At 49.2% G+C, this 26,992-nt stretch overlaps 2 protein-coding genes and 1 pseudogene across 3 annotated transcripts; 2 read left to right on the top strand and 1 right to left on the bottom strand.

Moving 5' to 3' along the window:
* Positions 1 to 1,354: 1,354 nt before the first annotated feature.
* LOC308276655 (uncharacterized protein) lies at positions 1,355 to 14,307 on the top strand (the record flags this gene model as incomplete). Its single annotated transcript, XM_080715480.1, is given in 9 exon segments — positions 1,355 to 2,240; positions 5,194 to 5,338; positions 5,908 to 5,967; positions 6,701 to 7,397; positions 7,477 to 7,565; positions 8,328 to 8,405; positions 13,359 to 13,650; positions 13,654 to 13,875; positions 13,879 to 14,307. Coding segments are annotated over 9 exon segments (2,829 nt in total). The 5' UTR covers positions 1,355 to 1,423.
* A 117-nt stretch (positions 14,308 to 14,424) lies between these two features.
* Positions 14,425 to 20,616, top strand: LOC308276654 (olfactory receptor 7G2-like; annotated as a pseudogene). Its single transcript has 3 exons — positions 14,425 to 14,468; positions 15,807 to 16,715; positions 20,535 to 20,616. The product of its transcript is annotated as an olfactory receptor 7G2-like (transcript).
* A 1,087-nt stretch (positions 20,617 to 21,703) lies between these two features.
* On the bottom strand, positions 21,704 to 22,642 carry LOC308276653 (olfactory receptor 7G2-like; the record flags this gene model as incomplete). Its single annotated transcript, XM_080715479.1, has 1 exon — positions 21,704 to 22,642. The coding sequence occupies one exon, from the start codon at positions 22,640 to 22,642 to the stop codon at positions 21,704 to 21,706; it is 939 nt and encodes a 312-aa protein (XP_080571605.1).
* Positions 22,643 to 26,992: the final 4,350 nt, after the last annotated feature.

Below are 26,992 nucleotides of genomic sequence, written 5' to 3'. Positions count from 1 at the left end.
AGATCCTTTTGTCACGGTCCCCACACGAACCCCAGTTGTAAAGAACACTGGTTGCCCTCCGCCTGTTCATTCCCCATCCAACCCCACATAATTTTACACTAGCCCCTGTTCCACAGAGGTGGACCCTGGCCGTTCACACAGTTTAGTGTTATTTTTCCATTCATAGAGCAGGTGCTGGATTTTGGACTTTGTTCAGAGCACGTGAGTCTCGGAATCGCCCGAAATGGTCTCTGCTCGGAACGTTCCTCCTGAGTCTCCCAGGAGGAGCCCTGTGCTCCACAGGGGGATTCTTATGAGGACGCCAGGCCCCAGCGTTACGGGCTCTGAGCACCAACCCGTTGTCTTTATTCTCATATGTGTTTCTAGTAGCATACGCTTTTCATTTTACCTGTTTTTTCAGGTTCAAAATCCATAGCCCCTGCAATATTAAGAGAACTGCGCGAGGCGTGAGGCTGACTTCTTGATTTTATTTCCTTATTTCTGTTTGAAGATGTAGAATGAGTCTAGAAGAACACACACAGGTTCTTTAATTCATTCCCAGCAGGTGCCAAACACGTGAGTGAGTTAGTGCACAACGCCAGCTAAGCAGAAGCCGGGTGCTGTGGTGAATGGCGTAATTCCAAACTTGGGCGGCTGATGGGAAGATCATGGGTTTGAGGCCAGCCTCAGAAACCTAGCAAGATTCTTAGCAATCTAGCAAGACCTAGTTTAAGAAAAAATACAAAAAGGCTTGCGGCTTTCACTCAGAGGTAGAATGCTCCTGGGCTCATTCTCTAGTACCAGGAAAATAAAAAATTAAAAGCAGATTGTGGCTGGGCGTGGTGGCGCACGCTTGTAATCCCCCCGCTTGGGAGGCGAAAAGGAGGATTGTGCCAGATGTTCAAAGCCAGCCGTGCTGGCTTAAGAGACCCTGTTTCCAAGTAAAAATATAAAATAAGTCTGGGAGTGTAACCTGGAGGTAGAAGGGTTTCCAGGAACCCCAGTAACACCCCCACCAAAAAAAGCAGATTGTGTATGGAGAAGATGAGGGAGAAGAAGAAGGGGAGCAGAGATAAGCAGGGGAAGGGGTTCAGTGTTTCCTTGGGGTCACAGTGTGGAAGAGCTCTGGCTGAGCTGTGATTCTCAAGCCTTAGTGCGTGTGAGAAGCTTTTTAAGTTATGGGTCACCGATCCCCCTCCCTGCATCCCGTCTCAGTAGGTCTGCAGGGTGGTCCAAGCATCAGCACCTCTAACAAGCCCCCAGGTTGCATAGCAACTGCCGAGGACCCAGGAATCACCGCTCGATTCTCATGCCATCTACCTTTTACTTTAGATTCATCAGCAGCATGGGATCCGGAAACCAAACAGCTGTTTCCAAATTCCTTCTTCTGCCATTGACAGACGACCCAGCGCTGCAGCCGCTCGTCTTCAGCCTGTTCCTGTCCATGTACCTGGTCACCGTCCTGGGGAACCTGCTCATCGTCCTGGCCGTCAGCTCCGACTCCCACCTGCACACCCCCATGTACTTCTTCCTCTGCAACCTGTCCTTGGCAGACATCTGTTTAAGCACAACCACCATCCCCAAGATGCTGGTGAGCATCCAGACGCAGGACCAGAGCATCTCCTACGTGGGCTGCCTCGCCCAGGTCTTCTTTGTCCTGGCCTTTCTCGTCTTGGAAAGCTGTCTGCTCACAGCAATGGCCTATGACCGCTACGTGGCCATCTGCCACCCACTCACGTACACCGTCACCATGAGCCCCTGCCGCTGTGTCCTGCTGGCTCTGCTCTCCCTCCTCATCGGCACGGTGAACAGCCTGCTGCATGCCCTGATGGTGCTGCCGGTGTCTTTCTGTGCAGAGCTGGAGATCCCCCACTTCTTCTGTGAACTTTCTCAAGTCATTAAATCTGTCTGTTCTGATACCCTCATCAATAACATTTTGGTTTATTTTTCTTCTGTCCTACTGGGTGGGAGTGCCTTCTCTGGGATCATTTTCTCCTATGTTCGAATCGTCTCTTCTCTCTTGAGAATGCCGTCAACTGGCAGAAAGTACAAAGCCTTTTCCATGTGTGGGTCTCATCTCCTGGTTGTCTGCTTGTTCTACGGGGCAGCTTTTGGGGTGTACATCAGCTCTGCGGTGACCGACTCATCCAGGAAGATGGCGGTGGCTTCCATGATGTACACTGTGGTCCCTCAGATGCTGAACCCCTTCATCTACAGCCTGAGGAACGAGGATATGAAGGAAGCTTTGAGGAAAATACTTGGCGGGAGGTCATTTTTTCAGTGATTGTCATTACATTATCAGCTAGATTTCGCGAATGTTTTTTCAGAGGTATTATATTTAAATCAGATTTCTATAATGTTTTTTTTTCAGTGTTGTGTTATATATATTTGCAGTAATGGGGATGGATCCCTGGGGCATTCTACCTCTGAGACACACCCCCAGTCCCATTTTTTATTCTTTATTTTGAAAGAGGGTGTCACTAAGTTGTGGAGGGCCTCACTCAGTAGCCGAGGCTCCCTGTGAACCATGATCCTCCTGTCTCAGCCTCCCAAGTTCTGGGATTACAAGTGTGCGCCACCACGCCTGGCCAGTATCCTTATATTTAAAACTGATTTCTAGAATGCATCTAAGTGACCATGTAGGGCGCTCATGTAAAATGTCTGGATGGGTCTTTGTGAGGAAAATCATTTTTCTATGGAGAAAGAGTCCTATGTAATGGAGGAAATGTTAGGTGTATGAAATAAAAGCAGTGCAGGAGGATATGAAAGCAAGCAGGGGTGTACATCAGCTCTGCACTTCCCGACCCACCCAGGAAAACTGCAGCGGCCTCAGTGCTGTGTCCCGTGGCCCCTCAGATGCAGAGCTCCTTCCTCTGCAGCCTGAGGGACAGGGACATGTAGGCGCCCTGAGGAGCCCGTCAGTGGTCAGCTTCTGGGCTATGATGTGTCCTTTGCTTTGGACTTGGGTTTCTAGAGAAGGCCACGATTTCAGCACTCCTGAGGAGGCAGAATGACGGACCCTCTTGTGACTACATCCCTCTCAAATTATGAGAAAATATGGTGAAGTGGGACAGGTGAACTTGTCTTGGACCTGGACAGGGGTTGTGTCCCTCTCAATGGTGTTTGACTCATGATTTCAATTCGCTAAAACCAGGGCATCACAGGAGCGAGCCTGAGTCGGGCGGACTCAGGATCCGTTTCAGAAAAAGGGGCTTGTAGAAGGTTCCAGCGAGGGAAGGCTTGTGCTCTGTCCTGATGGGAACGACTCCGGCACAGGGCGTGGGCAACAATTTGGAGTCTAACTTGAGCAACTCAGCGAGATCTTAAAAAACTTAGATCTTTTTTTCATCATAAGGTTCAGGGTGTAGTAAAGAGGCAAAAATGGGTTCGATATGAATGTATTTGTGCAACGACCAATATGAAATAGACATGAATATTGAGTATCTACACACACACGTATACACATTTGACACAAATACACAAATATACGAATCTATTTATAAATATGCTTTTTATTCAACGTGACCCCAACAGTCTTCAGAAATCTGTATGGTACATGTAAAGTTTCATACTGCGTTGAGTCTCATACTGCACTGTTCCCTCAGAGGTGTGATGCTTTTATTTTTTTATATTAATTTTTTAATTTCTTATTGGTTCATTATATTCATACATATATTGGGGTCAAATCTTGTGTGTACATACACGTACACATCACTGATTTATCCCCTACCAATTCCCCAAACTATGGAACCAGCCAAGATGTCCATCAACAGATGAATGGATTACACAACTGTGGGATGTGTTTTTATTTTCTCTACCTCCCCAACCATTCTTTGAGCTATAGTTCCATTCCTCTCACTTTATAATAAATCTTTTTACCCTGCAGTAAATGCCATCTGAGTTTCCTGGAGCATTATTTCTAAATCTTCTGAGTAAGAACCTGCCAGGTTGACCTTGACACTGTAAGAGGGTAGGCAGCCGCTCGGGGCCAGTGGGGTGGTCTCTGTGAGGCAGTTGGACCACAGGAAGTGACCTCACCTCCTCGAGCTGGACATGATGGAACTCGGAACCTGGTAACCGGGCGCCCGGATGCGACCAGCTCAACGGCCAGTAGACACTGGGAAGCCATGTTGAGCTGCTGCCTCCCGACTTGCCGAGGTGCAGGCCTCAAGAAAAAGAGGAGCTGGAGCCTCGTCCAGCTCTGGAGACGTTGGGTCAGACCGCGGCCAGGAAGCCCTTGCAAATTCTCCTGGAGGACCTCAAAAGGGACACGGATCAGTCCAGCACAGGTTCAATAAAGCCCTCCTACCCTACGCTGCGACCCTCAGAGAGAAAGTCCTGGGGATCCTGTGTGTGTGTGTGTGTGTGTGTGTGTGTGTGTGTGTGTGTGTGTGTGTGTGTGTGTTGTATCTATGTTCAGTCAACTTACAGTGACCACATTACCTGAAAAGTCCAACATAAAGAAGGGAACATTTGCCGGGCGTGGTGGCGCACGCTTGTAATCCCCTTGCTTGGGAGGCGGAGACAGAAAGATCACGCAGGTCCAAAGCCAGCCTCGCTGGTTTAAGAGTCCCTGTTTCCAAATTTAAAAAAAAATTTTAAAAATAGGTCTGAGAGTGTAGCCTGGAGGTAGAAGGGCTTCCAGGAACCCTAGTACCACGATAGATAGATAGATAGATAGATAGATAGATAGATAGATGATAGATAGATAGATAGATAGATAGATAGATAGATAGGAACATTTACATTTCACAGGTTTGGAACTATTTGAGTTTTATAGTTCATTCAAGGATCAGTTAAATGTGGTGAAACTTCAGATTAGAGTAGAGAAGAAACATCAGTAATCAAATTCTGCATGGCAGAAGCAAAAGAAAGACAGGGAGAGAGAGAGAGAGAGAGAGAGAGAGAGAGAGAGAGAGAGAGAGAGAGAGAGAGAGAGAGAGAACAATCACTGTCTCCAGAGCTGTGACCAAAGCCCTTCTGGTCGTGTCCCACCTCTGAACCTGGCCACATTGTTCACAAGTGTGGCTTTAGGGGATTTTGAAATCTAAATCATAGCATGTAGGCCAATCTTCCCGTGCAGTTTTATGTCAGGGCAGGACAATGGCTCACTCCGCAGTTGCTACTGTTCCAAGGTTTGAACCCAGCCTTCTTTCTCAACACAGGAGGGAAATGGGTCTCCCCCGATGTCACCTGACCACTGCCGGGCGGCAGACCCGGACTTGGTAAAGCTGGAAGAGCAAGTAAACCAGTTAGTGCCTTCCCTGCTTCGTGGGGACCATGATTTTGTCCCCACCTTCCTCAACAACTACGGCAGATATGGCAGCACCCAGCAGGTGCTGAATCTGATTTTTAAAAGGTGAGTGCAACCTCCAGGCTCAGAGAGTGTTGCCCATTCCTGGCTGGTCATGGGAGGTCCCGATCCTCTCTGGCCACAGAGAGTCCTGTGGAAACTGGGGTTCTCAACGCACACGCTTCATCGGTCAATGTCAGGGACAGGAGTGATGAGTCCTGGAAACACAGCCCTGAGAGGAGTGGGCTGCCAGAGCTGGGGCTTCTCTGTGCGACTGACTTCTATCCATGAAGATTTTTCTAGACCAGGGCATTCACTTAGCTGAGGACTGTAGCAGAGCACTGTTCCCTTTCATACAGGACGTTCCAGATTCCATCTGGGGATACCCAACCTGGGTGTAGGCAAACAAGAAACTGCAGGCTGGGAGTCTGGCCACTGCCCCCCTGAAATATCTTGCAATTCACTTGATGAACATATGAGGCGCCTACTGTGTACAGCACATTTCCGGGCACTTACACCACTCCATGAGACGTCAGGCATATACCTGTCATCAAGCCCTTCCCAAGAGTGAGCCAGTATATTCAGAGATGTCAGAGTAGGTACAGTCGGCATGATGCCCTCTTGTCTTCCCCTAGATATGGTTACATTGTGCCCTGCTCGAGAAAGTACAGCGAAGAAAATGAAGAACTGAGAGCGTGAGTGCTTGGGGCAATGAGGAAGGGTCATGTCTTCAGATGCGCCCTGTAGGTTGGGGGGGAGGCAAGGACTTGGCTCAGCAGGGCTGGCAAACCCTGGCTCATCCACATTGGATTGCTGCTGGCAGGCTGAGGTCTGGGCTCCTCCTGCTGCAGGAGAAAGACACAGCGCCATGGGTGGGATGATGAGCACCCAAGGAGCAGAGGAGAGACAGGGGCTCAGAGCTGGTCCCCATGAGAATCCTTCCCCAGCACAGCTCATCCCAGGCAGGCGTGCCCACCTGTCCTCCACCTGGCCATAGAGAGGTTGGGACTCTGCACACAGGGTGCAGGCTGTGCACTTGAGCAGGAAGGTGTCAGCAGGCAAACAGGACCATGCCTGTCCCAGTGCATATGCGGCTTCAGGATGATATCAGTAGGCAAAGCAGAGGGTCACCAGGGCCCTGTGAATGCTGGGTAGAGGGTCCAAGCTCCTGGAGTTGACAATGCAGTGGGGAGGAACACAGACAGACGGGAGACAGTAGGGGGTCAGCTCCCTGGGGGAGGAGGAGAGCTGCTCGCTCACGGGGTGGATGTGGGGATCCTCTGAAGGAGATCTTTGCAGCCCTGCCTGGTGGCCTGGTTACTATGGCAGAGGGCTGGGGATGGCTCGGGAGCTCAGATCCACAGGGGTGCTGTGGAGGCTGTGTGCAGGAGAGGCCTGGACTCTTGACTGCTGCCCACCTGCCCACAGGGCCATGTATCATATCCTGGAGACCTGGCTGGAACAGTGCCCCAAGGACTTTGATCAGCCTCCTGATTTCTACTGCCTCAGGCAGGTGGAGGCTTATGTGCAGGTCAGCATGCCTGGCTCGGACCTGCAGCACCGTGTCCACCTGCTTCTGTGCCAGCTGACCGGGCTGGAGGCTGTGGAGTCCATTGAGGCTGAGCCTAAGGGTAGGTACCTGTGTCACCGGAGGAAGGGGCGCTGTGGGGCCATGATGAAGAGACTCCACGTGGGACATGGGGCTGGATACCTGAACAGCCCTGGCACCCAGCAAGCAGTGCCCCTCGGGCTTCTAATTCTCCCTGCTGTGGACGCAGGGCCCGGTCGCAGGAGGGCAGGTTGTTCTCAGGCAAGAGAAGGGCTCAGGGAAGGTGGTCCTCTGGGATCTTTTTCAGCACTGGAAGCTCAGAGACACTTATCTTCCACCTGTGTCCTGGAGCAAGGGCCGGCTCCTGGGCTTGCTGAGGGCCGAGGTGTGGACCCCACGGCAGCAGCAACAGCTATTCCAGAGACGGACCTCGTCCTGGTACAACCCCCAGAGGTGGAACCAGCACTAGTGCTGGTCCCCAAAGCAGAGTCCGGCCCGCTTTGTCCGGTGGGCATGGAGAAGCCTCGTGTATGGATGGCTCCGCGGGACCTGCTGGTGGAGCTGCTGGTGCTCGTGGTGAGAGGCTGAGCTGGGCAGGAGAAGGGGCGGCCTCTTGTCTTTTATCTTCTGCCCACATCTGCCATTCGCTCCCCAGAGCCCATTTCCTTCTGAAGCCCAGCAGCACCGCTGCAACCCCTGTGCCCAGGGAGAGTTTCTCAACCTCAAGCACTTCGGTGCCCTTGGGTACTGGACATGTGCCATCACTGCTCAGCAAACAGAGGGACTTTGTCCCCTCCACCAAGGGCCACACTGGTAGCCTCTAGCCCATGACCTGGAGGCTCCTCCTGACCCGCAGCTTGGGTTGAGCTTGAACCCTGCTGTCCTTCACCCCTGGCTGCAAGGCCTGTCTCCCCGGTCCTGCACGCATCTCATTGAGAGAAGGCACAGACCCAGGGCTGAGGTGGGGTCAGGGGAGCCGCAGCGTGGCTCACAGAGTCCTCTTCTGCAGGAGAGGGCAGCCATTAGGAACATCTGCTTCTCTTCCACCTTGTTCGCACTTGAGAGACATAGCATTCAGAGACAAGTGAAATCGAAGGAAAAGGTGTCCAGGTGGGTGTGCCCCCGCCATATCGGCTCTGCATGGACCACTCAGGGAGGCAGCGGCTCACTCCCAGAGGGCAGGGCCACTCGTGGGCAGGGCAGAGGTGTCCATGGTCCCCAGTCTACACATCTGCAGCAGGACACAGATTCCTGTCTCCCAGATACTGAAGGAGCCACTGAGGGGGAGGGTTTCATGGTTTCTATGGCAAACGTGCATTTCCCTATTGGTTGAAATCAACTGCTCCAGACAGAGCGTGTCTGCAGAACCGCCATGAGTACTTACTGCTTCAGCACAAAGGCCCTTCCCCTGTGCGGGCGGTTTGCAGTCTTATCTAAAGGAAAACGCCTGTGTCTTCCTACCCCTGCCCACCCTCCTGACTGTCCCCCGCTGCTGCCCTTCCTCAGGGACACCTGCTGGATCCTTCAACAGCTCTGCCGGCACGTCTTTGAGAGAATGTCCCTGAATGCAGAGCTGCTTCCAAGGTCAGGGGCTGGGGGACGGGAAGGGAGGGCAGGGTGGTGGTATCAGCTCCTCACTGAAGGTCTATGTCAAAGACCGCGGTCCTGTCTCTCCTGGACAGAGGGAGAGGGTGTCCAGCCTTCTGGCAGGCATGGGATGTTTGGGAGTCCTCACAGTGGCTGGAGTTTGAGAGCTGGCTATTGGTGTTGGCACACGGGCAGGCAAGGCTAGAGGTCTCTGGCTCCAGGCTGGGACGGAGAGCCGTCCAACAGAGGGTGGATGGAGGGTGTGGACAGCGCGCTTTCACTTATGACACATGCCGTCCACCTCTTAGAGTGAGTGCAAAGTGTTGGGCTAGGATAGTCCCCGCCACTTGATTAAAACAGAGTTCACGACTTGCTTACTGTGTAGGGAGGAAGCCAGGAGGGGAAATCTTGGTGTGAAGTCCATGTGCGCGGTGCTTCGGCGGACTGGACCCCTGTTCCTTACATACAAAACTTGAGCCTCACATACATGACCTAAAAGTCTTTCTAGTTGTCTACAAGAAATATCAATGGAGCTCTACTATTTTCAAATCTGCATCTAACTATCAAAACAACCCTAAATGTTGCTAAAAGATGGAATGAAGTCAGGCACGAAAGTGAACCTAGAAACGGCCAGATACACGAGGAACACAGGGAGGGGTGTTGACATAATGTGTGTTTTTTATTGCAGATCTGGAGCTCCAAAGCTTGCCAACAGGGCTTTACTCCCAGTCCCTGTCTCCGCAGAGAAGATATGATGTGAAAGTAGTGTAATGAATAATAGTACCGTGAACATATATATTATATATAAGTATTTTCTTAGGTTACTGAACCCATTTTTATATCCCAAACTGTATTAAAATAAAATATAGGATTAAATGTAGAATTAAAAATATGTTGTTTGATTTTTTTGGTAACACGCACACAGAAACACACACACACACACACACACACACACACCCGTGTTGAGTGTTTGGGATTGAGGAGTCTCACACTCCAGTGGCTAGGGGTATAATGTAATAATTTCCCCCTGATATGATATGTGTTCAATGTTAAGCTATTTGGCAAAGATAAAAAAATCCTAATAAACACAGTTTGTTGGAAGGTGGGGAATAGAAATTGGATATTTAAATATACAGAAAACGAAAATGAAGTCCATTAACTGGACACTAAAGCTGGGTGGGGTTGCACACATTTGTAATCTAAGCCCTTGGCAGTCGGAGACAAGAGGATCGCTAACTGGGTGAGGCGTGCGTGTGTGTCTCCACCATCTTGGATCCCATTAAGATGTATGACTGCAATGCATCCGATTTCTTACTTTTTGCGACTGACTAATCCTGCTTAGCATAATTGGCAAGGGAGCCGTGGTCATATGAAGAGTGCGGTTGCCCCCATCACTGCGAGGACAGGACGGCTCAGGGCGCGTCCACCTGGCTTCAGCCTGGTCTGCAGTTCTGTGACATACAATACGACCTCTGGCCAGGTGTCTGCCGCGACTCCAGGCAAGAGCAGAATGGAGTGATGTCCAGGGGTGACCCTGGGGTCCCCCATCAAGGAAGACATTTTCCTTGGCCCAGACATCTCGCAGTGTGAAGTGTTATTTTGCTACTTCATATTTCTCTTTGATGTGGTTGACTGTCTTTTTACATTTTATGTGAGAGAATATAGTGATGTTTCACTTTGGAAATTCTGTGTCAGAGATCGACCTCGTGGGGTTCTTGGTCAGTGTATAAAGATTCTTTATTTCCTTTCCTAGTTCTCTCGATTGCAAACTTACTTTTTACGTGTGTGGCCTGTTCGGATCTTCCTTAATGTGCTGAGTGGCCGCATCTAGGCAGTAAGTCTTAATCTGGTTCGTTAGTTAATATTTCCCCTGTTTGTGCTCAATAATTCTCTTTGTGAGGGCATGTGTGTGTGTGTGTGTGTGCGTGCATGTGTGTATGTGTGCATGCGTGCATATGTGTGTATACGAGGGATTGAACCAAGGACATTCTAACTCCAAGCTATACTCAGCCATATTTTATTATTATTATTTATTTTTGTTATTTTTTATTTTTATTTTTAGGTGGTCCTGGGGTTCCTGGAAGCCCCTTTACCTCCAGGCTATACTCCCAGACCTATTTTATACTTTTTTAAAATTTGGAAACAGGGTCTGTTAAGCCAGAATGGCTGGCTTCGAACCTACGGGATCCTCCTGTCTCAGCCTCCCAAGCACAGGGATTACAAGCGTGCGCCACCACGCCCGGTAACTGAGCTGTATTTATAGCACATATTCAATCCATATTGATTACAAAGAACATTTTAGGAGTAGGTACATGTAATAATAAAAACAACAACCCTTACTGAGCCGCACATAGAATGATATCTTAGTGTTTGTGGTTTTGTTTGGAGGCTATCTTCTCAAGCTGAGGTGCCACGTGCCCGTCATCCCGGAATGTGGAAGGCTCAGACAGGAGGATTGCAGGTTCTGGGACAGCCTGCAACAAAAAAGGGCTGGGGTGTAGCATGGAGGTAAAATGGCCCTGGGTTCTATCCCCAGCACCAGAAAAGGTTATTATTCATATCCACATCAGGATTCCTGCAGACATTAATTAAAAAGAAATAGGCTTGTTGAGCACAGTAGAGCAGGGCTGGAGCCTGTTAGAGAAGCCCCAGGTGTCCTGTGCCCAGGGCCGGGCTGAGGAGAGCCCCAGGCAACGCAAAGATCGGATGGTGGAACCCAAACTCAGGGCTCAGGGGCCCCACCACCCTAACCCTCGCTGCGGCAGACACGGTCTCCAAGGACCCGCTCTCTTGGGATCAGAGGGTGTATAAAGTGCTGCTCTAATGAGGAGCGGTGGACGTTGCGCCCCGGGGACACAGAGGTTGCGGGAGTCATCTGGGGGCAGCCCTGATCCCGTCCACTCCTCCCGAGGACTCGCCTGCCACCGTGAGCCTGAGATGCTGAGCAGCGCTCCTCCGGAGTCCACCCAGGTACCTGGTGCTCCTCTGCACATGCGTGGACACGGGACGGTGCCTCTCAGACACTTGTCACTGCGTGCATTTTAATGCCCACGTGTGACATCAGGTTCCCATGCAAATTCACAGCTTCCTGATCTTTCTCTCTCCTTTTTAAAAATTTTTATTAGTGGATTATATTCATACATCATATTGGGGTAAAAAGTTTGTGTGTACATACATGGACACATCACTGCTTTAGCCCCTACCCAATCCCACCCCATTCCCTCCCTGTCCTTCCCTCCCTTGTTGGCTTTCTCTCTCCTTTTTCTAACAACGACTGCTGCTTCCGGAGCCGCTTCCAACAGTTTCTTTGCACCTTTCACCTTGTGTTTCTCCTCCTTTTTCCCTCTGTGTTCCCCTAAAACATGGGGATTTTTTTTTTTGAGAAATGAATAATGGTTCTGCGATGGCTCCTGACAGGCACGGCAGAAACCTTCTGGAAATGTCAGCGCGAGGGTCTCAGACGCCGGCAATGTGCTTGGCTTTGCTGTTTGTTCTTCATCATGGGACTTCCTGGGAACTTTTATGTTACACATGCACTGACACACACATACATACATTCTAGAAAAGCATACCGTGAATAGAAGAAATGCATATTTATAATATATATAGGTAGATGATAGATAGACAGATGGATAGATAGACAGATGGATAGACACATACATACATAGATTTTTATAGTGGAAATTGAACTCAGTGGAGTTCTACCTCTGAGCTACACCCCAGTCATTTTTAATTTTCTTGAAACAGGGTCTTCCTAGGTTTTGAGGGTCTTATTAAGTTGCTGAGGCTGGCCTCAAACCTCTGATTTTCCTGTTCCAGCGTCCAAAGTCCTGGGGTGACAGGCGTGCACCACCACACCTGGTTTCATGATGTATATATTTAAAAAATTGCATATATTCAAAGTGTACCATGTGACGGCGGCATGCACGTGTACAATGAGAAATGACTTTCCCCATAAAGTCACCTAGCACTTCGACCCCGTAGTCCGCAGCGTAGAAGCACAGCACCCCGGCTCCTCATGCACTTGACGGCGTCTCCCACTCCCAAGCGTGTTCTAGAGCCTGGAGCACAGTCAGAGTGTGTGAGCTTCACGGTCCACCCCGGGGGGTGGGATAGGCTGCTGTCCCAGTGCTCAGAGGTAGAATGCCCCTGGGTTTAATCGCTAGTGTCATGCACACTTACACACACACACACACACACACACACACACACATACACACACACACACACAGAGTGCAAAAGGAACCTCTGAGATCTGAGATCTGACTTAGGAATGCCAGCTTTGAGCTATCCAGAAGCATTCAGAGACAGGCTAAGCATCAACGTGTCAGTGAGAACATACGGCCACAGCTTCAGTCCTGGACAGCGAACACTGGACCTCACACGTGTGGCAGCAACTCAGCTCACCTGTGTGTCTGGGGGGTAGATGAGGACGCTGGAACTCACCTTGCGTAGCCTGTCACAGTCTTCAGATGATTCTGAAGCCGGCCAGTGTCAGGAGCTATGCTCTAACAGACAGATGTAAAGATTTCACTATCAACATTTGTTAACCCATGAAAGAGAATCCTTTGAAAACCCATCTCTTACATTTATTGCTTTTCAATACTTTGCACTTAATCTAAAACACTCCTTGCGTTTATTCAAGTTTCAGTGGAGGAAAAACAGGAGTCAGTAGAGAGAGGCAGAGGGGAAAGTAGCACCAGAAAACGTCTGAATACTCACTGGAGTTCACAGAGAAAGGTTTTGTTTTAATGAGCTGGGTCTTAAAGTCCATCAATGCCACAGCATTCCGGGGGGTGTGCTGGAGCCTAGACAGCTGTCCTTACGTCATACGGCAGGTCAGCAGCACGCAGATATCGAGGACTGACAATTCTCATTTTTATTGACTTCTGAAATACTAATGCTGTCCAGAAATTGTATTATTGTTTAATCTCATTTGTTTCCTGTTAGATTCACCTGCAACATGGAGCCCAGAAACCAGACAGCTGTTTCAGGATTCCTCCTCCTGGGACTGACAGACGACCCAGCGCTGCAGCCGCTCGTCTTCAGCCTGTTCCTGTCCATGTACCTGGTCACCGTCCTGGGGAACCTGCTCATCGTCCTGGCCGTCGGCTCCGACTCCCACCTGCACACCCCCATGTACTTCTTCCTCTGCAACCTGTCCTTGAATGACGTGTGTCTGAGCACAACCATCATCCCCAAGATGCTGGTGAACATCCAGACGCAGGACCAGAGCATCTCCTAAGCGGGATGCCTCGCCCAGCTGTGCTGTGTCCTGATATTTTGTGGGCTAGAGAACTGTCTCCTTGCAGTCATGGCCTATGACCGCTACGTGGCCATCTGCCACCCGCTGAGGTATGCGGTCATCATGAGCCCCCGCCTCTGTGTCCTGCTGGTGCTGCTGTCACTGCTCCTTAGCACTGTGGATGCCCTGCTGCACACGCTGATGGTGCTGCCGCTGTCCTTCTGAGCACACCCAGAGCTCCCCCACTTCTTCTGTGAGCTCGCACAGGTCGTCAGGCTCGCCTGCTCCGACACCTTCATCAGTAACACCCTGCTGTACTCAGTGGGTTATATATTTTTTGCTGTTCCTCCCTCGGGGATTATTTTCTCTTATATTAAAATTGTGGCCTCCATTTTGAGTATGCCATCAGTGGGGAGGAGGTACAAAGCCTTTTCCACCTGCGGGTCCCACCTGTCCGTTGTCACCTTATTCTATGGGACAGGTTTTGGCGTGTACTTGAGTTCTGCAGTGATGGGCTCCTCTGTTAAGAGTGTCGTAGCTTCGGTGATGTACACTGTGGTCCCCCAAATGCTGAACCCCTTTATCTACAGCCTGAGGAACAGGGAGATGAAGGGCGCCTTGAGGACTCTTGTGACTGGGCCACCTTCGCTGTGATTGTGTCCTCGGCTCAGGGCTTTGATTTCCAGAATGAATTAGAGTGACCAGAACACAGGTGAGCCAGAATGCCATGTCTTCTGTTATCAGATCCTCCAGTATACCTAGATACCCGACATGGCCAGGCTGCTCTTGGACAGTCACACACTGTATCTCACACTGTGAGGGAAACTGAGCTCCCCGAGTGGCCCAGGGGCACGGGGACGATAGAATGAACTCATCTGTGATTTTTAAAAACCTTCAGATGAGTGCAAACTAGTTCAGTCACTATGGAGATCTGTGTGGAGATTCCTAAGAAAGCTGGGAATAAATCCACCATATGATCCAGCTCCACCACTCCTGGGTATTTTTTTAAAGGGTTGAATTCAGAGAACTACAGCAACATAGGCATACCTATGTTCATAGCAGCACAATTCGTAATAGCCAAAATATGGAACCAACCCAGGTCCCCATCAACAGATGAATGGATAGCAAAACTCTGGGAAATACACAAAATGGAATTCTATTCAGGCATAAAGAAGAACAAAATTATATCATTTGCAAGAAGTTGGAAAGTCCTGGAGAACATTATGTTAAGTGAGATCAGCCAAGCACAGAAGGAGAAGGTACATATGTTTCCTCTAATATGCCCAAACTAGGGAATGTAGAGGATACCAGTGAGACTCCAGATAATGGAGGGAAAATACCAGTAAAGCTAGGATGGAAAGATGGAGGAGGAATGCTGAACTTGATTAACGAGGGTCCACATCCGAATATGTGTAGAATTATGAATATGGCATGGTCACCCGGGACAATCATTGTTGGGAGAGGGAAGGGAAACAGGGGCGGGAGGGGGGAGCGGGTATCAAGTATAGTTTAAATGTGTACCACTTATGTTCAATAAAAATTTTTAAAAAGAGAGTATTTAGAAAATAAGATGTATGGCAACAATGTACCAATAAAAAAAGAAAATGGAATTTAAAAAAATAAAAACCTTCAGATGATTTTAAAATGAGCTGATGTTTGGATGTAGTTGCCTTAGAAGATAGATATTCTTCTAATATTCTGATAATATTTCATTATCAACATTTGTTGAAAGCAAGACTCTCCATCCAAAAGTCACGTTTGTATTTGATTCCTTCTCAACACTTTGCACCCAATCTGAAAAAGGACTGGTTTTCAATCAGGTTTCATCTCAGTGAAGGGAAAGGAGGAAAAACAGGAGTCAGTGGACAGGGACAGAGAGGAGAGCAGCACCAGAAAACACCTGAATATTCACTTGAGTCCACAGCACCACAAGAAAGGTTTGGTTTTAATCAATTATGTCTTAAAGTCCATCAACTGCTACAGCACTCAGGGGTTGTGCTGGAGCCTGGAGAGCGGTCCTCACTGCAGGGAAGATGAGCAGTAAAGTAGAGATGGAGGAGTGACAGCTCTCGTGTCTATCAACTTCCCAAGCTGGTGCTTTTCAGACATTTTTATTATCTTTTCACCCCATGCTTTTTATAAAAATTCACCAGCAACAGGCAACCCAGAAACCTAACATCTTCCGAATTCCTCCTCCTGGGACTGACAGGCGACCCAGCGCTGCAGCCGCTCGTCTTCAGCCTGTTCCTGTCCATGTACCTGGTCACCGTCCTGGGGAACCTGCTCATCGTCCTGGCCGTCAGCTCCGACTCCCACCTGCACACCCCCATGCACTTCTTCCTCTGCAACCTGTCCCTGAATGACGTCCGTTTGAGCACCTGCATGGTCCCAAAGATACTACTGGGCATTCAGATTCATCACATGCTCTGACTGCCTTTCCTAGGTCTTCTCTGTTTTAATTTTTGCATATTTGGAAAATTATCTCCTTGCCGTGATGGGCTATGACCGCTATGTGGCCATCTGTCACCCTCTGAAGTACACGGTCATCATGAAAGCCCACTTCTGCATCCTGCTGGCCCTGGTCTCCCTCCTCCTCAGCACTGTGGTTGCCCTGATGCACAGTCTGATGTTGCTGCGGCTGTCCTTCTGCACACACCTGGAGATCCCCCGCTTCTTCTGTGAGCTTGCTCAGGTCCTCGAGCTGGCCTGCTCTGACACCCTCCTTGATAATGTCCCGGTCTATGTAGCAGTGTTCATACTTGGTGGAGTTCCCCTCTCTGGAATTATCTTCTCTTAAGTTCCCATTGTGTCCTCAGTCTTGAGAACGCCATCATCAAAAGAACAGTATAAAGCCTTTTCCACCTGCGGGTCCCACCTGTCTGTCGTCTCCTTGTTCTACGGGACAGGTATGGGTGTGTACATCAGCTCTGTGGTGACCGACTCACCCAGGACGACAGCGGTGGCCTCGGTGATGTACTCTGTGGTCCCTCCAATGCTGAACCCCTTCATCTACAGCCTGAGGAGCAGGACGTGGAAGGTGCCTTTAGGAGACTCATCGCTCGGTAGCTTTTTTTCTGTGATGAGCCATTAGCTTTTGGCTGGGCTTTTCAAAAGTCACAGTGGCATTGTGACTCATCTTGATCCACAATGCCTGTGTGTTATGTTGCTGCATATTTCTAAAATAGTGAGCAAAACTAAAACCACCATGTGCATTTTTGTTTGGCTTGAAATATGGCTTTTTTTTCAAGGTTTGTGATGTTTGATTCATAATATGTGTGTGTGGAGGGGGGGTACTGAAGATTACACCCAGAGGCCTTCTACCTTCGAGCTTCAACCCTGGCCCTATTTAATTTTTTTTTTAACCTTCGAGTTTCAACTCTGGCCCTATTTAATTTTTTTTTATTTGAAATAGAACCTCACTAGGTTGCTCAGTCTGGCCTTGAACCTGTGATCCTCCTGTCTCCGCCCTCTAAGTGCTGGGATTACAGGTGTGTGCTACCACGTCTACCTTCAGAATCTTAATTTCTATGTATGTTGTGTTTTCCAAACTTTCACGTGTTGGGGCCTGCTCGGCTAGACCGGGAAGGGGTGGTGGCTCAAGATGGCGCCTAGGCATGTTGCCAAGTCACGAGGCTCACGAGGCTGGCGGTGCCCTGAGCCTGCGCAGTGAGCCCTATCAGGCGCCCTACGGATGATCAGTGACGCAGCGCCTCGTGCTACCACCAGCCCACCTATGAGAGGGTTAGAAATGTGCATGCCCTGGCTGTGGGAAGCTTGGGGTTGGTGGAGTGATGAGGGAGGGGTGATGAGACTGATATATATTTGCCTGTTGTGTGCATTGAAGGGGAAGCATTAAAGAGGAAACATCATCAACAGACTCGGCGTTTGTGTCTTCTTTCCCAGGGCTCTGCAGGACGGAGCCTTAGGGACGCGACATTCACGGAAGAATTACCTGGAGCAGGATTTCTGTTTTTAGAAAATTTTGTGGTAGTATTGTCTTAGAAAAAGCAAGTTGGAGAAAGTGGCTATGCCAGGGAATTATCAAAGCACAGCGTTGTTCATAACTAGAGAATGGTCTCCATCTGATCATAGGGACAGGTCTACCCAGTACTGGGCTTAGTCAAGCCAAAAGGGTCACTCTGTGTAATCTGTGGAGCAATTAGTGAAAACCATTAGTGACTAGCTAACCTTCTGATAGAATAATAGCATCCCCCATGCCTATTCTCATCATTAGGTAATATCAGTGTCCTGAGATTTTTTTTTTGTAGTCAAAACTTATAATAAGAAAAAGCCATCTAAGAATAGCCAAGTATTGTGGTACATTCACATAATCTCATTTATTTGGGAGACTGAAGCAGGAAAATCACAGGTTTAAGGTCAGCCTGACAACTTAGCGAGAGTCTGTTTCAAAATTAAAAATATGAAAAAGCTAGAAAAGAAAGAAAGAATGAAAGGCCTATGGGATATGTACACAATGGAATTTTACTCAGGCATAAAGATGGACAAAATTACATCATTTGCAGGGAAATGGATGAAAACACAGGACATTATGCCAAATGAGTTTAGTCAGTCACAAAAAATAAGAAGTCGAATGCTCTCCCTAATATGCGAAAGCTAGGGAGAAAATGGGCCATAGGAGGAACTCTAGACAAAGAGGGAAATTCTATAGATGAGTAAGTAAGACGACCTAACCGAGGGCATGGGAGGGGAGGAGGGAAATTCTCTAATGTTCCTGATGTACATTCACAAACATATCAAAGTCAATCACTAGGCCAAACATGAGAAGGATGGAGGGGAGGGGATTGGGGAAGGGCTACATGAGTGATGTGAGCATGTGTGCCTCCACCATCTTGTACTCCATTAAGATGTACGACTGCAAGGCACCAATAGAAAGAAAAAAAGGCGTAAGATATTTCAAAATGAAGGAAATGGTTCAAATGATGCTCTGAACATACACTAAATCATCAATACCAATCTCAGTAACATGTATGGGTCTGTTCCTACCACTCTGAACCTCATTACGATGTGGAATCACACTGTACCAATAAAAGTCTGCTTAAAATAAAACAAAAGAAAAAAAAAACAAGTAGCCGGGCGTGGTGGCGCACGCTTGTCATCCCAGCTTCCGGGAGGCTGAGACGAGAGGCTCACAGTTGAGGACAGCCTCGGCTATTTAGTGAGGGCCTTTGCAACACAGTATGACTCTGTTTCAAAATAAAGAATAAGAAAAGGGCTGGGGGTGTAGCTCAGAGGTAGAATGTTTCCCCAGTAAGTACTGCATAAATAAATAAATAAATAAATAAATAAATAAATAAATAAATAAATACTGACCTCTCGGGGCATCTAATAAACCCAGAATGCACATCTAGAGGAAAGCTCACTACAGAAGGCTGAACGGCAACAGGGACAAGTCCTAAATCCACGGGCCCCGCTCCGGCTGCACGGAGCGCTGGCATGGGGTAGTTTTATGACACAGACGAGCAGCTCGATGAATCCTCGCGCAGGCAGATGTCACAAGAGAGAACAGATACCACACACAGGGTCAGTGGCCCGCAGTCACGTAGGGATGTGGACGCAGTAGACACTGTTTTGCACCCAGGAGTTTAACGGGGTCGTAGAAATACTTTCAGGGTGGGCAGAGCACCAGGCATGTCTAACAAGAAGGTCGCCGGCTTCTGACCCTGAGGAAATCCTCCTCAAAGCCGCAAGCTGTGACAAGTTCCTCTGCGACCGCCCATAATCCCACCTCAGGTGTAGCACTGCCTTTGACTTCCTTCCCAGGTTACGGAGAATATTCAAACAGCTTCGTGCACAACGGCACAAAAATAGCTACTGAAATCTCATCAACATCTGTTTTGTTTTGTGGCACAGAGACTGAACCCAGGAGCATTCCACCTCTGAGCGACACCCCCAGCCCTATTTTATTTTACTCTTTATTTTACTTTTTATTTTTTGCAAGACTAAGGATCGAACTCAGGGGCATTCTACCTCTGAGCGACACCCCCAGGCCTATTTTTTATTCTTTATTTTGAAACAGGGTCTCACTGAGTTGCGGAGGGCCTCACTAAGTAGCTGAGGCTGGCTGCGAGCCTGCGATCCTCCTGTCTCGGCCTCCCGAATGCTGGGATCACAAGCGTGTGCCACCACGCCCGGTTTATTTTTTATTTTATAACAAGGTCTCACTGAGTTGATGAGGGCCTTGCTAGGTTGCTGAGGCTGGCCTCGAGCCTGTCATCCTCCATTCCCACCCTCCCAGGCGTGGGATTGCAGGTGTGCGCCACCACACCCGGCTGAATTCTCCCTGTTTATGACGCCCCATGCGTAGGAAGGAGTACTGATCTGCTAGCAAATGGGTGACTGATAAGCACGTAAAGACGTGCTCAGAATCACAGAGCTGAGGACAGCAGGGAGACATACAGTGCCCCAATGGCATGACATTATCAAGGCCCAGAGGCGACACAGCTATCCAACAAATTAGAGGGCTCTCTCCTGGGTGAGAGAACACGCACCAGTGTCTGCAAATGCCAGCCTTGTGGGGTAAACATCGTCGCAAGACCAGCGCCATCAGCCCCAATTCCTCTCCGTGCTTGTAATGTCCCCTTTCTTTCGGGGTCCTCTCCTCGGCTGTTGGTCTTGAAAGAAAACACACTCCGGCATTGACTTCTCGCCTAGCGAGTTCGGGAAGAAACTCATTCTTTGCCAACGCCCTTTTCCAAGCAAGTCACACGGCAGCACGTCTCCCATACAGGGAGGGGACACCTGCCAGTCTGGGGCAGGGGTGCAGTGTGGGTGGGCCAGGGAAACGTGCAGATCAGTGGAGCAAGGCGAGGGCCTTCCGTGTTCTTGCTCTGGCCTGACACCTGACTCCCGCATTTTCTGAGGATGCCGGTCCAGCTGGAGGAGAGCAGCCCGCCCTCGGTGGCCCTGGTGGAGGACACAAGGCAGCCGGCTCTCTGCTGCTGACGTCCTTGCTTCCCAAGTTCTTCAAGGAAAGGCAGCCTTCCATACTGTGCCAGTGTGCTAACCGTAGAGTGTCTATTTTTCTTATTAGGATTCAAAGCGTCTTCACCGGCCAGGTTCAAATATCATACAGATGTCACATACCAGTGATATTACCTGATTAGCAAAAATTGATAGATCATGACCCCAAAGAGAGTGGGTGCTCTTATTATGTGAAGAATACAGTTTGTCAGGACACAGATTTTAAGCTATGAGTACTCCAGCCCCCAGCAGGACTCGCTCTGGATCAAAATTCTAGTGGAACGCACCATACAGACAGGTGGGCGCTACTGTCTAGCTAAGACTAAAGCTTTGCTTAAATATTACCTCTTACCTTCTTCTAAGACGACACCACAAAACGCTTGCTGAATGAGGACCCCTGCTTCAGGCTCTGCTTCTAGGGAAACAGAGCAGAGAAATTGCATTTATTTAATTTGGTGTCTATGTGTTATAGGGAATTGAACCCAAGGCATCCTACTTCCAACCTACGCCCCCAGCCCCTTTTTTATTTTGGAACAGGGTCTTGCTAGATTGCTGATAGTCTCACTATTGCTGTGGCTGGTCTTGAACCTGCGATCCTCCTCTCTCAGCCTCCCAAGTACTGGCAGTACAGGTGTGCGCCACCATGCCCAGCAAAGGTTGCAATTAGACCATTGGAATTAAGTGGCAAGCCTCGCAGGGTTATCTATAAAGCAAGGTCAGGTTTCACGCCCAGGTAAAGTGAATCTGGTTATTTTGGTTTTTAGTTGATTTAGAAAAGCATAGTGACAAAGTGTGTGTGTGTGTGTGTGTGTGTGTGTGTGTGTGTGTGTGTAAGATACTAAGGATTGAACCCAGGGCCTCACAGATGCTAACTCTAGGAGATGTTACCTATATGAATGTATCGTTTTAAATCTCACTAGGATGTATAATTACATTGCAACAATAAAATTCTAAAAACAATTTTTTAAAAAGAAAAAAACATGATGGCAGAAGGATATGGCATCTAGTTCACCTAAATTCTTCTGGTTTTTATTTTACCTCAAAACCCAAGACCAAGGCAGACAACACATCACACAGGAGAAGCTGTTCCACCCGTGAGCCTCCTCAGGGCGCCCTTCATGTCCCGGTTCCTCAGGCTGTAGATGAAGGGGTTCAGCATCTGAGGGACCACAGAGTACATCACCGAGGCCACCGCCGTCTTCCTGGGCGAGTCGGTCACCGCGGAGCTGATGTACACGCCCAAAGCTGTCCCATAGAACAAGGAGACGACAGACAGGTGGGACCCGCAGGTGGAAAAGGCTTTCTGCTTTCCTCCTGGTGATGGCGTTCTCAGGACAGAGGACACGATGTGGACATAAGAGAAGATGATTCCAGAGAGGGCAACTCCAGCAAAGAGGAAAGAAACCAAGTACACCAGCAGGTCGTTGACGAGGGTGTCGGAGCAGGCGAGCCTGAGGACCTTCGCGAGCTCACAGAAGAAGAGAGGGATCTCCCGGTGCGCGCAGAAGGACAGCGGCAGCGCCATCACTGTGTGCAGCAGGGCGTGCGCGACGCTCAGGAGCAGCGACAGAAGGACCAGCAAGAGGCAGAGGCGGGGGCTCATGATGACCGCGTACCTCAGCGGGTGGCAGATGGCCACGTAGCGGTCATAGGCCATCACAGCCAGGAGACAGTTCTCTAAGCCAATAAAACTGAAGACAAAGCACAGCTGGGCGAGGCAGCCCGCGTAGGAGATGCTCTGGTCCTGCGTCTGTATGTTCACCAGCGTCTTGGGGATGGTGGTGCTGCTGATACAGACGTCGGTGAAGGACAGGTTGCAGAGGAAGAAGTACATGGGGGTGTGCAGGTGGGAGTCGGAGCCGACGGCCAGGACGATGAGCAGATTCCCCAGGACGGTGACCAGGTACATGGACAGGAACAGGCTGAAGACGAGCGGCTGCAGGGCTGGGTCGTCTGTCAGTCCCAGGAGGAGGAATCCTGAAACAGCTGTCTGGTTTCTGGGCTCCATGTTGTTCAAGAATCTGCAGGAAATCTGAGTGAAAAGATAATAAAGTGGCCGGTTATGGTGGTGCACACCTGTCATCCACTACTCGGGAGGCTGAGACAGGAGGGCCACAGGTTTGACGCCAGCCTCACCAACTTAGCAAGACCCTGTTTCAACATAAAAAATAGAAAGGGCTACAGATGTGCTCAGAGGAAGAATGTTCTTGAATATAATACCTAGTACCAATAAGTGAAACAAAAAGACAAACAAAAAAGATAATAAAATGCACAGACATCCGCAGTAGCATTTGGGATCGTGCTGGAAAACCACCGTGTGGACAACGTGGCTTCTGCTCCTCTAGACTCCAGAACCGTGGGACAGTCGCTGCTGTTGTGACACCGCCCGGCACTTGGCCACGGCAGCCCGAGCACCTCACGCACTCACAGAATCTCTTGGCCAACATCCCTAGGAGAATCCGTATAAATTCTAGAATACTGTGCCCGTGATGCTGGAGAAGGGATCACTTTCTGCCCAGAAGAAACCTGTCCCGGCCGTGCTGAGAGCGTGGGGCCAGCAGCATGGGGCTTCTGCACATCAGCGGGACTTAGATGAGAACGTGCCCACCGTGGCATTCAGGGGACAGGCGGGGACGACGGCTCGCCCCGCTCCAAAACCTTCACCACAGGGCTTCGCGTTACCCGGTGTGCCTCGCGGGGAATGACGCCCAGCATCTCACGTGGATGCTGAAAGGTATCCATGAAGGTGCAGAGTCTCCATCTGCGCTTCTTGGGGCGTACAGGCAGACGCAACGTGTCAAGGCGCAGGTAAGAAGGGTCTTCTCCGGAGGAGGCTCTGGTGCCGCTATTGACGGCACAGACTGTGGAACTAAATGGCCCCAGCTGAGTGCTGTGGCCTCTGAGGCCCTGGGGGCTCAAGCTCCACAGCTCCTCATTACACCAGCAGTTCCGCTCCCAGGAGGACGTGTCCATAAAGGCCAGCAGATCTGAGGGGAGGAATCCAGGAGGGCTGGTTTCCTGCCACAGAGGCCTGTTGAGCACAATTCAGTCCTCTCTGCATGGAACTTGCATTCAGATCTCTGATTAATTATACTGTTCATTTAAAATCACAAAGAAATCTCTATATTTACTAATGTCAGGAAAACTATTCCTATAGTAGGCTTTAAAATATTCTTATAGCCGGGCGTGGTGGCGCACGCTTGTAATCCCCGCGCTTGGGAGGCAGAGACAGGAGGATCGCGCAGGTTCGAAGCCGGCTGGCTTTGGAGACCCTGTTTCCAAATAAAAATGTAAAAATAGGTCTGGGAGTGGAGCCCAGAGGTAGAAGGGCTTCCAGGAACCCCAGTACCACCAAAAAAAAAATATTCTTATATAAATGAGTATGGATAATGTAATTATAAACATTAAGCTATTCTGAAAATACGTCAGGAGTGTGTTTTCCATGTATGACTGATGTTTATGACATTTTAAAATATTTTATTTTTATACCCTTTTTATAAAAAATCATTTGTCTTGGTGTATTGTAATTACGTGCCATCATGAAATTCAGCCGGATGTGGTGGTGCACGTTTTTGTAATCCCAGTTCTTGAGAGGCTGAGACAGGAGGATCAGAGGTCCAAGGCCAGCCTCTAGCCTCAGCAACTTAGTGAGGCCTTCTGCCACTTAATGAAACCGTGTCTTAAGATTAAAGAATAAAATAGGACTGCGGGTGTAGCTCACAGGTAGAATGCCCCCAGGGTTCACACCCAATCACACACACACACACACACACACACACACACACACACACACACTGAGGCTAAGTGGAGGAGCGCGTGCACAGGCCCGTGGTGTGTCCCGCTGGGTCCCACCGGCCTCCCACTCTGCAGAGGTTATTGGCGTTGGCTGTGGTCACTCCGTGTGTGTTCATAGCAGTATTTGAACTTTTTCTTTCATTGGATATCCTTTCCCCTGCCCACCTTCCTCTCCAAATCCCTGTCCTCTGCGCTCTCTCTCCCTCCCTCCACTTTTCTGAAGTTTCATTTCTCAATTTCTCTCTGTTGTCCACATACAAGAGAAACTTGGCGCCTTCCCCTCCTGAGCCTGCTGACCTCACTTAGCGTCCTGTCCTCCAGCTCCACCCACTTTCCTGCAAACGGCATCACTGCTCTTCTTTCTGTGCGAGTGCAAATCCGCTGTGTGAATGTGTGCATTTCATTTCTACTTAGACAAGCCCTCTCTCTACCTCTAAACACCATCCACATCTTTTTTTGTGTGTGTGCGGGTCTGGGGATGGAACCCAGGGGCATTTGACCTCCGAGCTACACCCTCAGACCTATTTTTTATTCTTTATTTTGAAACAGGGTCTCACTAAGTTGCGGGGGGCCTAAGTAGCTGAGGCTGTCCGCGAACCGCGATCCTCCGGTCTCAGCCTCCCGGATGCTGGGATGCTGGGATGACAAGCGTGCGCCACCAGCCCGGCTCATTCACATCCCTTTTGAAATTTTTATTTGACTGTTCTGGGGTTTTTTGTTGTTTCAAATGAATTTAACAACTGGTTTTTCTATGCCTGTGACGAATGACCTTGGTAATTTACTGGGTTTCGCACTGACGCTGTAGATGGCTTTGGAAGAACGGCCATTGCGATGACTCATTCTGCCTTTCCAAGGGCGTGGGAGAGCTTCCCATCTCCTAAGCTCTTCTATTTATTTTTTCAACGTTTTATAATTTTCCTTGTAGAGATTTTTCATCTCCTTGGTTAGGTTTATTCCTAAATAAGTCCCCGGGGTTGACCCACAACTTGTGACCCTCCTGCCTCAGCCTCTGGACATCCTGGGAGTACAGGGGTGCACCACATGCCCACCCACAAAAGCATTCTTTAGCATGTGTGTGTGTGTCTGTGCGCGTGTGTGTGTGTTACTGGAGATTGCACTCTGAGGCATTCTACCTCTGAGCTGCACCTGTAGCCCTGTTTTATTTTTTTATTTTTTGAAGCAAGGTCTCACTAGGTTTCTGAACATCTCCTACGTTGCTGTGTCTGTCCTCAAAGCCGCGATCCTCCTATCTCAGCCTCCCGGGTACTGGGATTACAGGGGTGCATCAATATGCCTGGGAATTGTTTTTGTTGTTTTTTTGTGTGCCGTGCTGAGAGTTTAACCTGTGAGCATTCCACCTCCGAGCTACACTCTCAGCCCTATTTTATTTTTTATTTTGAAACAGGGCTAAGATGATGAGGCCCTCACTGGGTTTGTGATGCCGGCTTTGAGCCCGTGGTCCTCCTGTCTCAGCCTCCCTAATGCCGGGATGACAAGCGCGCGCCAGCAGGTATTCCTCAGTGCCACAGCATCGCACGCAGACCTTGAGAAAGCTCGGTCAGGGGACCCGCAACGGCGTAGGTCCCCCGTGAAGTATGTCTGGCATTCCTTTCTTCAAAAAATTATTTTAGGATTATTTGGATTAACATGTATAATTGGAATTTTGTGCATAAGCATTATAACTAAAACTGATGGGCAGCGGCTTGTGAGAGACTCAGGCAGCAAAGAACTTTTCCTAAGGATAAAGTTTGGGCCAAAGAGTAAGTTCAAACTGACCTTAGTTTGGGCCACTGTATAAGATTGAGTTTGAGTCGGCCTTGGGAGGTGAGACGAAGCACACTACGATTATTTAAATGGCACCCTTGCCCTGAACTCTAGAAAAAATAAAACTTTTCCTGTCCTTGGAGATCCTGCTTGCATAACTATGCCTTTGCTTTTCTGCCAAAAAAAGTATAAAAATTGTAACAAATCCTGAATAAAACGGAGAAGATTGATCTCGTGTGGCAGTTCTTCCCTCATCGACCTCGGCTTCCTCTCACCAACACACGAACCTCGACTCTTGCTAGGGCTGGACCCCGGCACCTTAGCTTTAGAGACAGTCGGTTCTCTGATCTGGTAAACAGCACCTACGAGGTGGCGGCATCGACTCGGGACGCAGGGTCCACGCTTCCTGAATCCCTAGCTGTTAGACTATGGCGGCGTTGTTGTTGGTGGTGGTGTTGGTGGTGGTGGTTTTGCTGTTGGTGGTGGTGGTGGTGTTTTGGCTTGAGGTTTATTTGTTTTTGGTTTTTTGACTGTGGTTTGGTTTGGTTTGGAGCTGGAGACTGGGCGGGAGCACTGCGCATGCTCCGCCAGCGCCCCACGGTCGGCCACACTCCCAGCCCCACGCCTCTGAGTCCAACAAGACGCACTTCATGATTATTGCTCGAAATTCAAGTCACGACTTTAAGCTGATAGGTCGCAACATTTTTTTTTTACTAAAAAAGTGAAATGACAGAAAAGATATGACAAACCATATTTTTATTTCTTTATTTATTTATTTTTGGTGGTCCTGGGAATGGAA

The sequence above is a fragment of the Muscardinus avellanarius genome (genome assembly GCF_963383645.1).
Source record: "Muscardinus avellanarius genome assembly, chromosome: 18".
NCBI lineage: Eukaryota > Metazoa > Chordata > Mammalia > Rodentia > Gliridae > Muscardinus > Muscardinus avellanarius.
The sequence above is the reverse complement of the archived record's forward strand: the minus strand, read 5'-3'. Positions and strand labels throughout refer to the sequence as shown.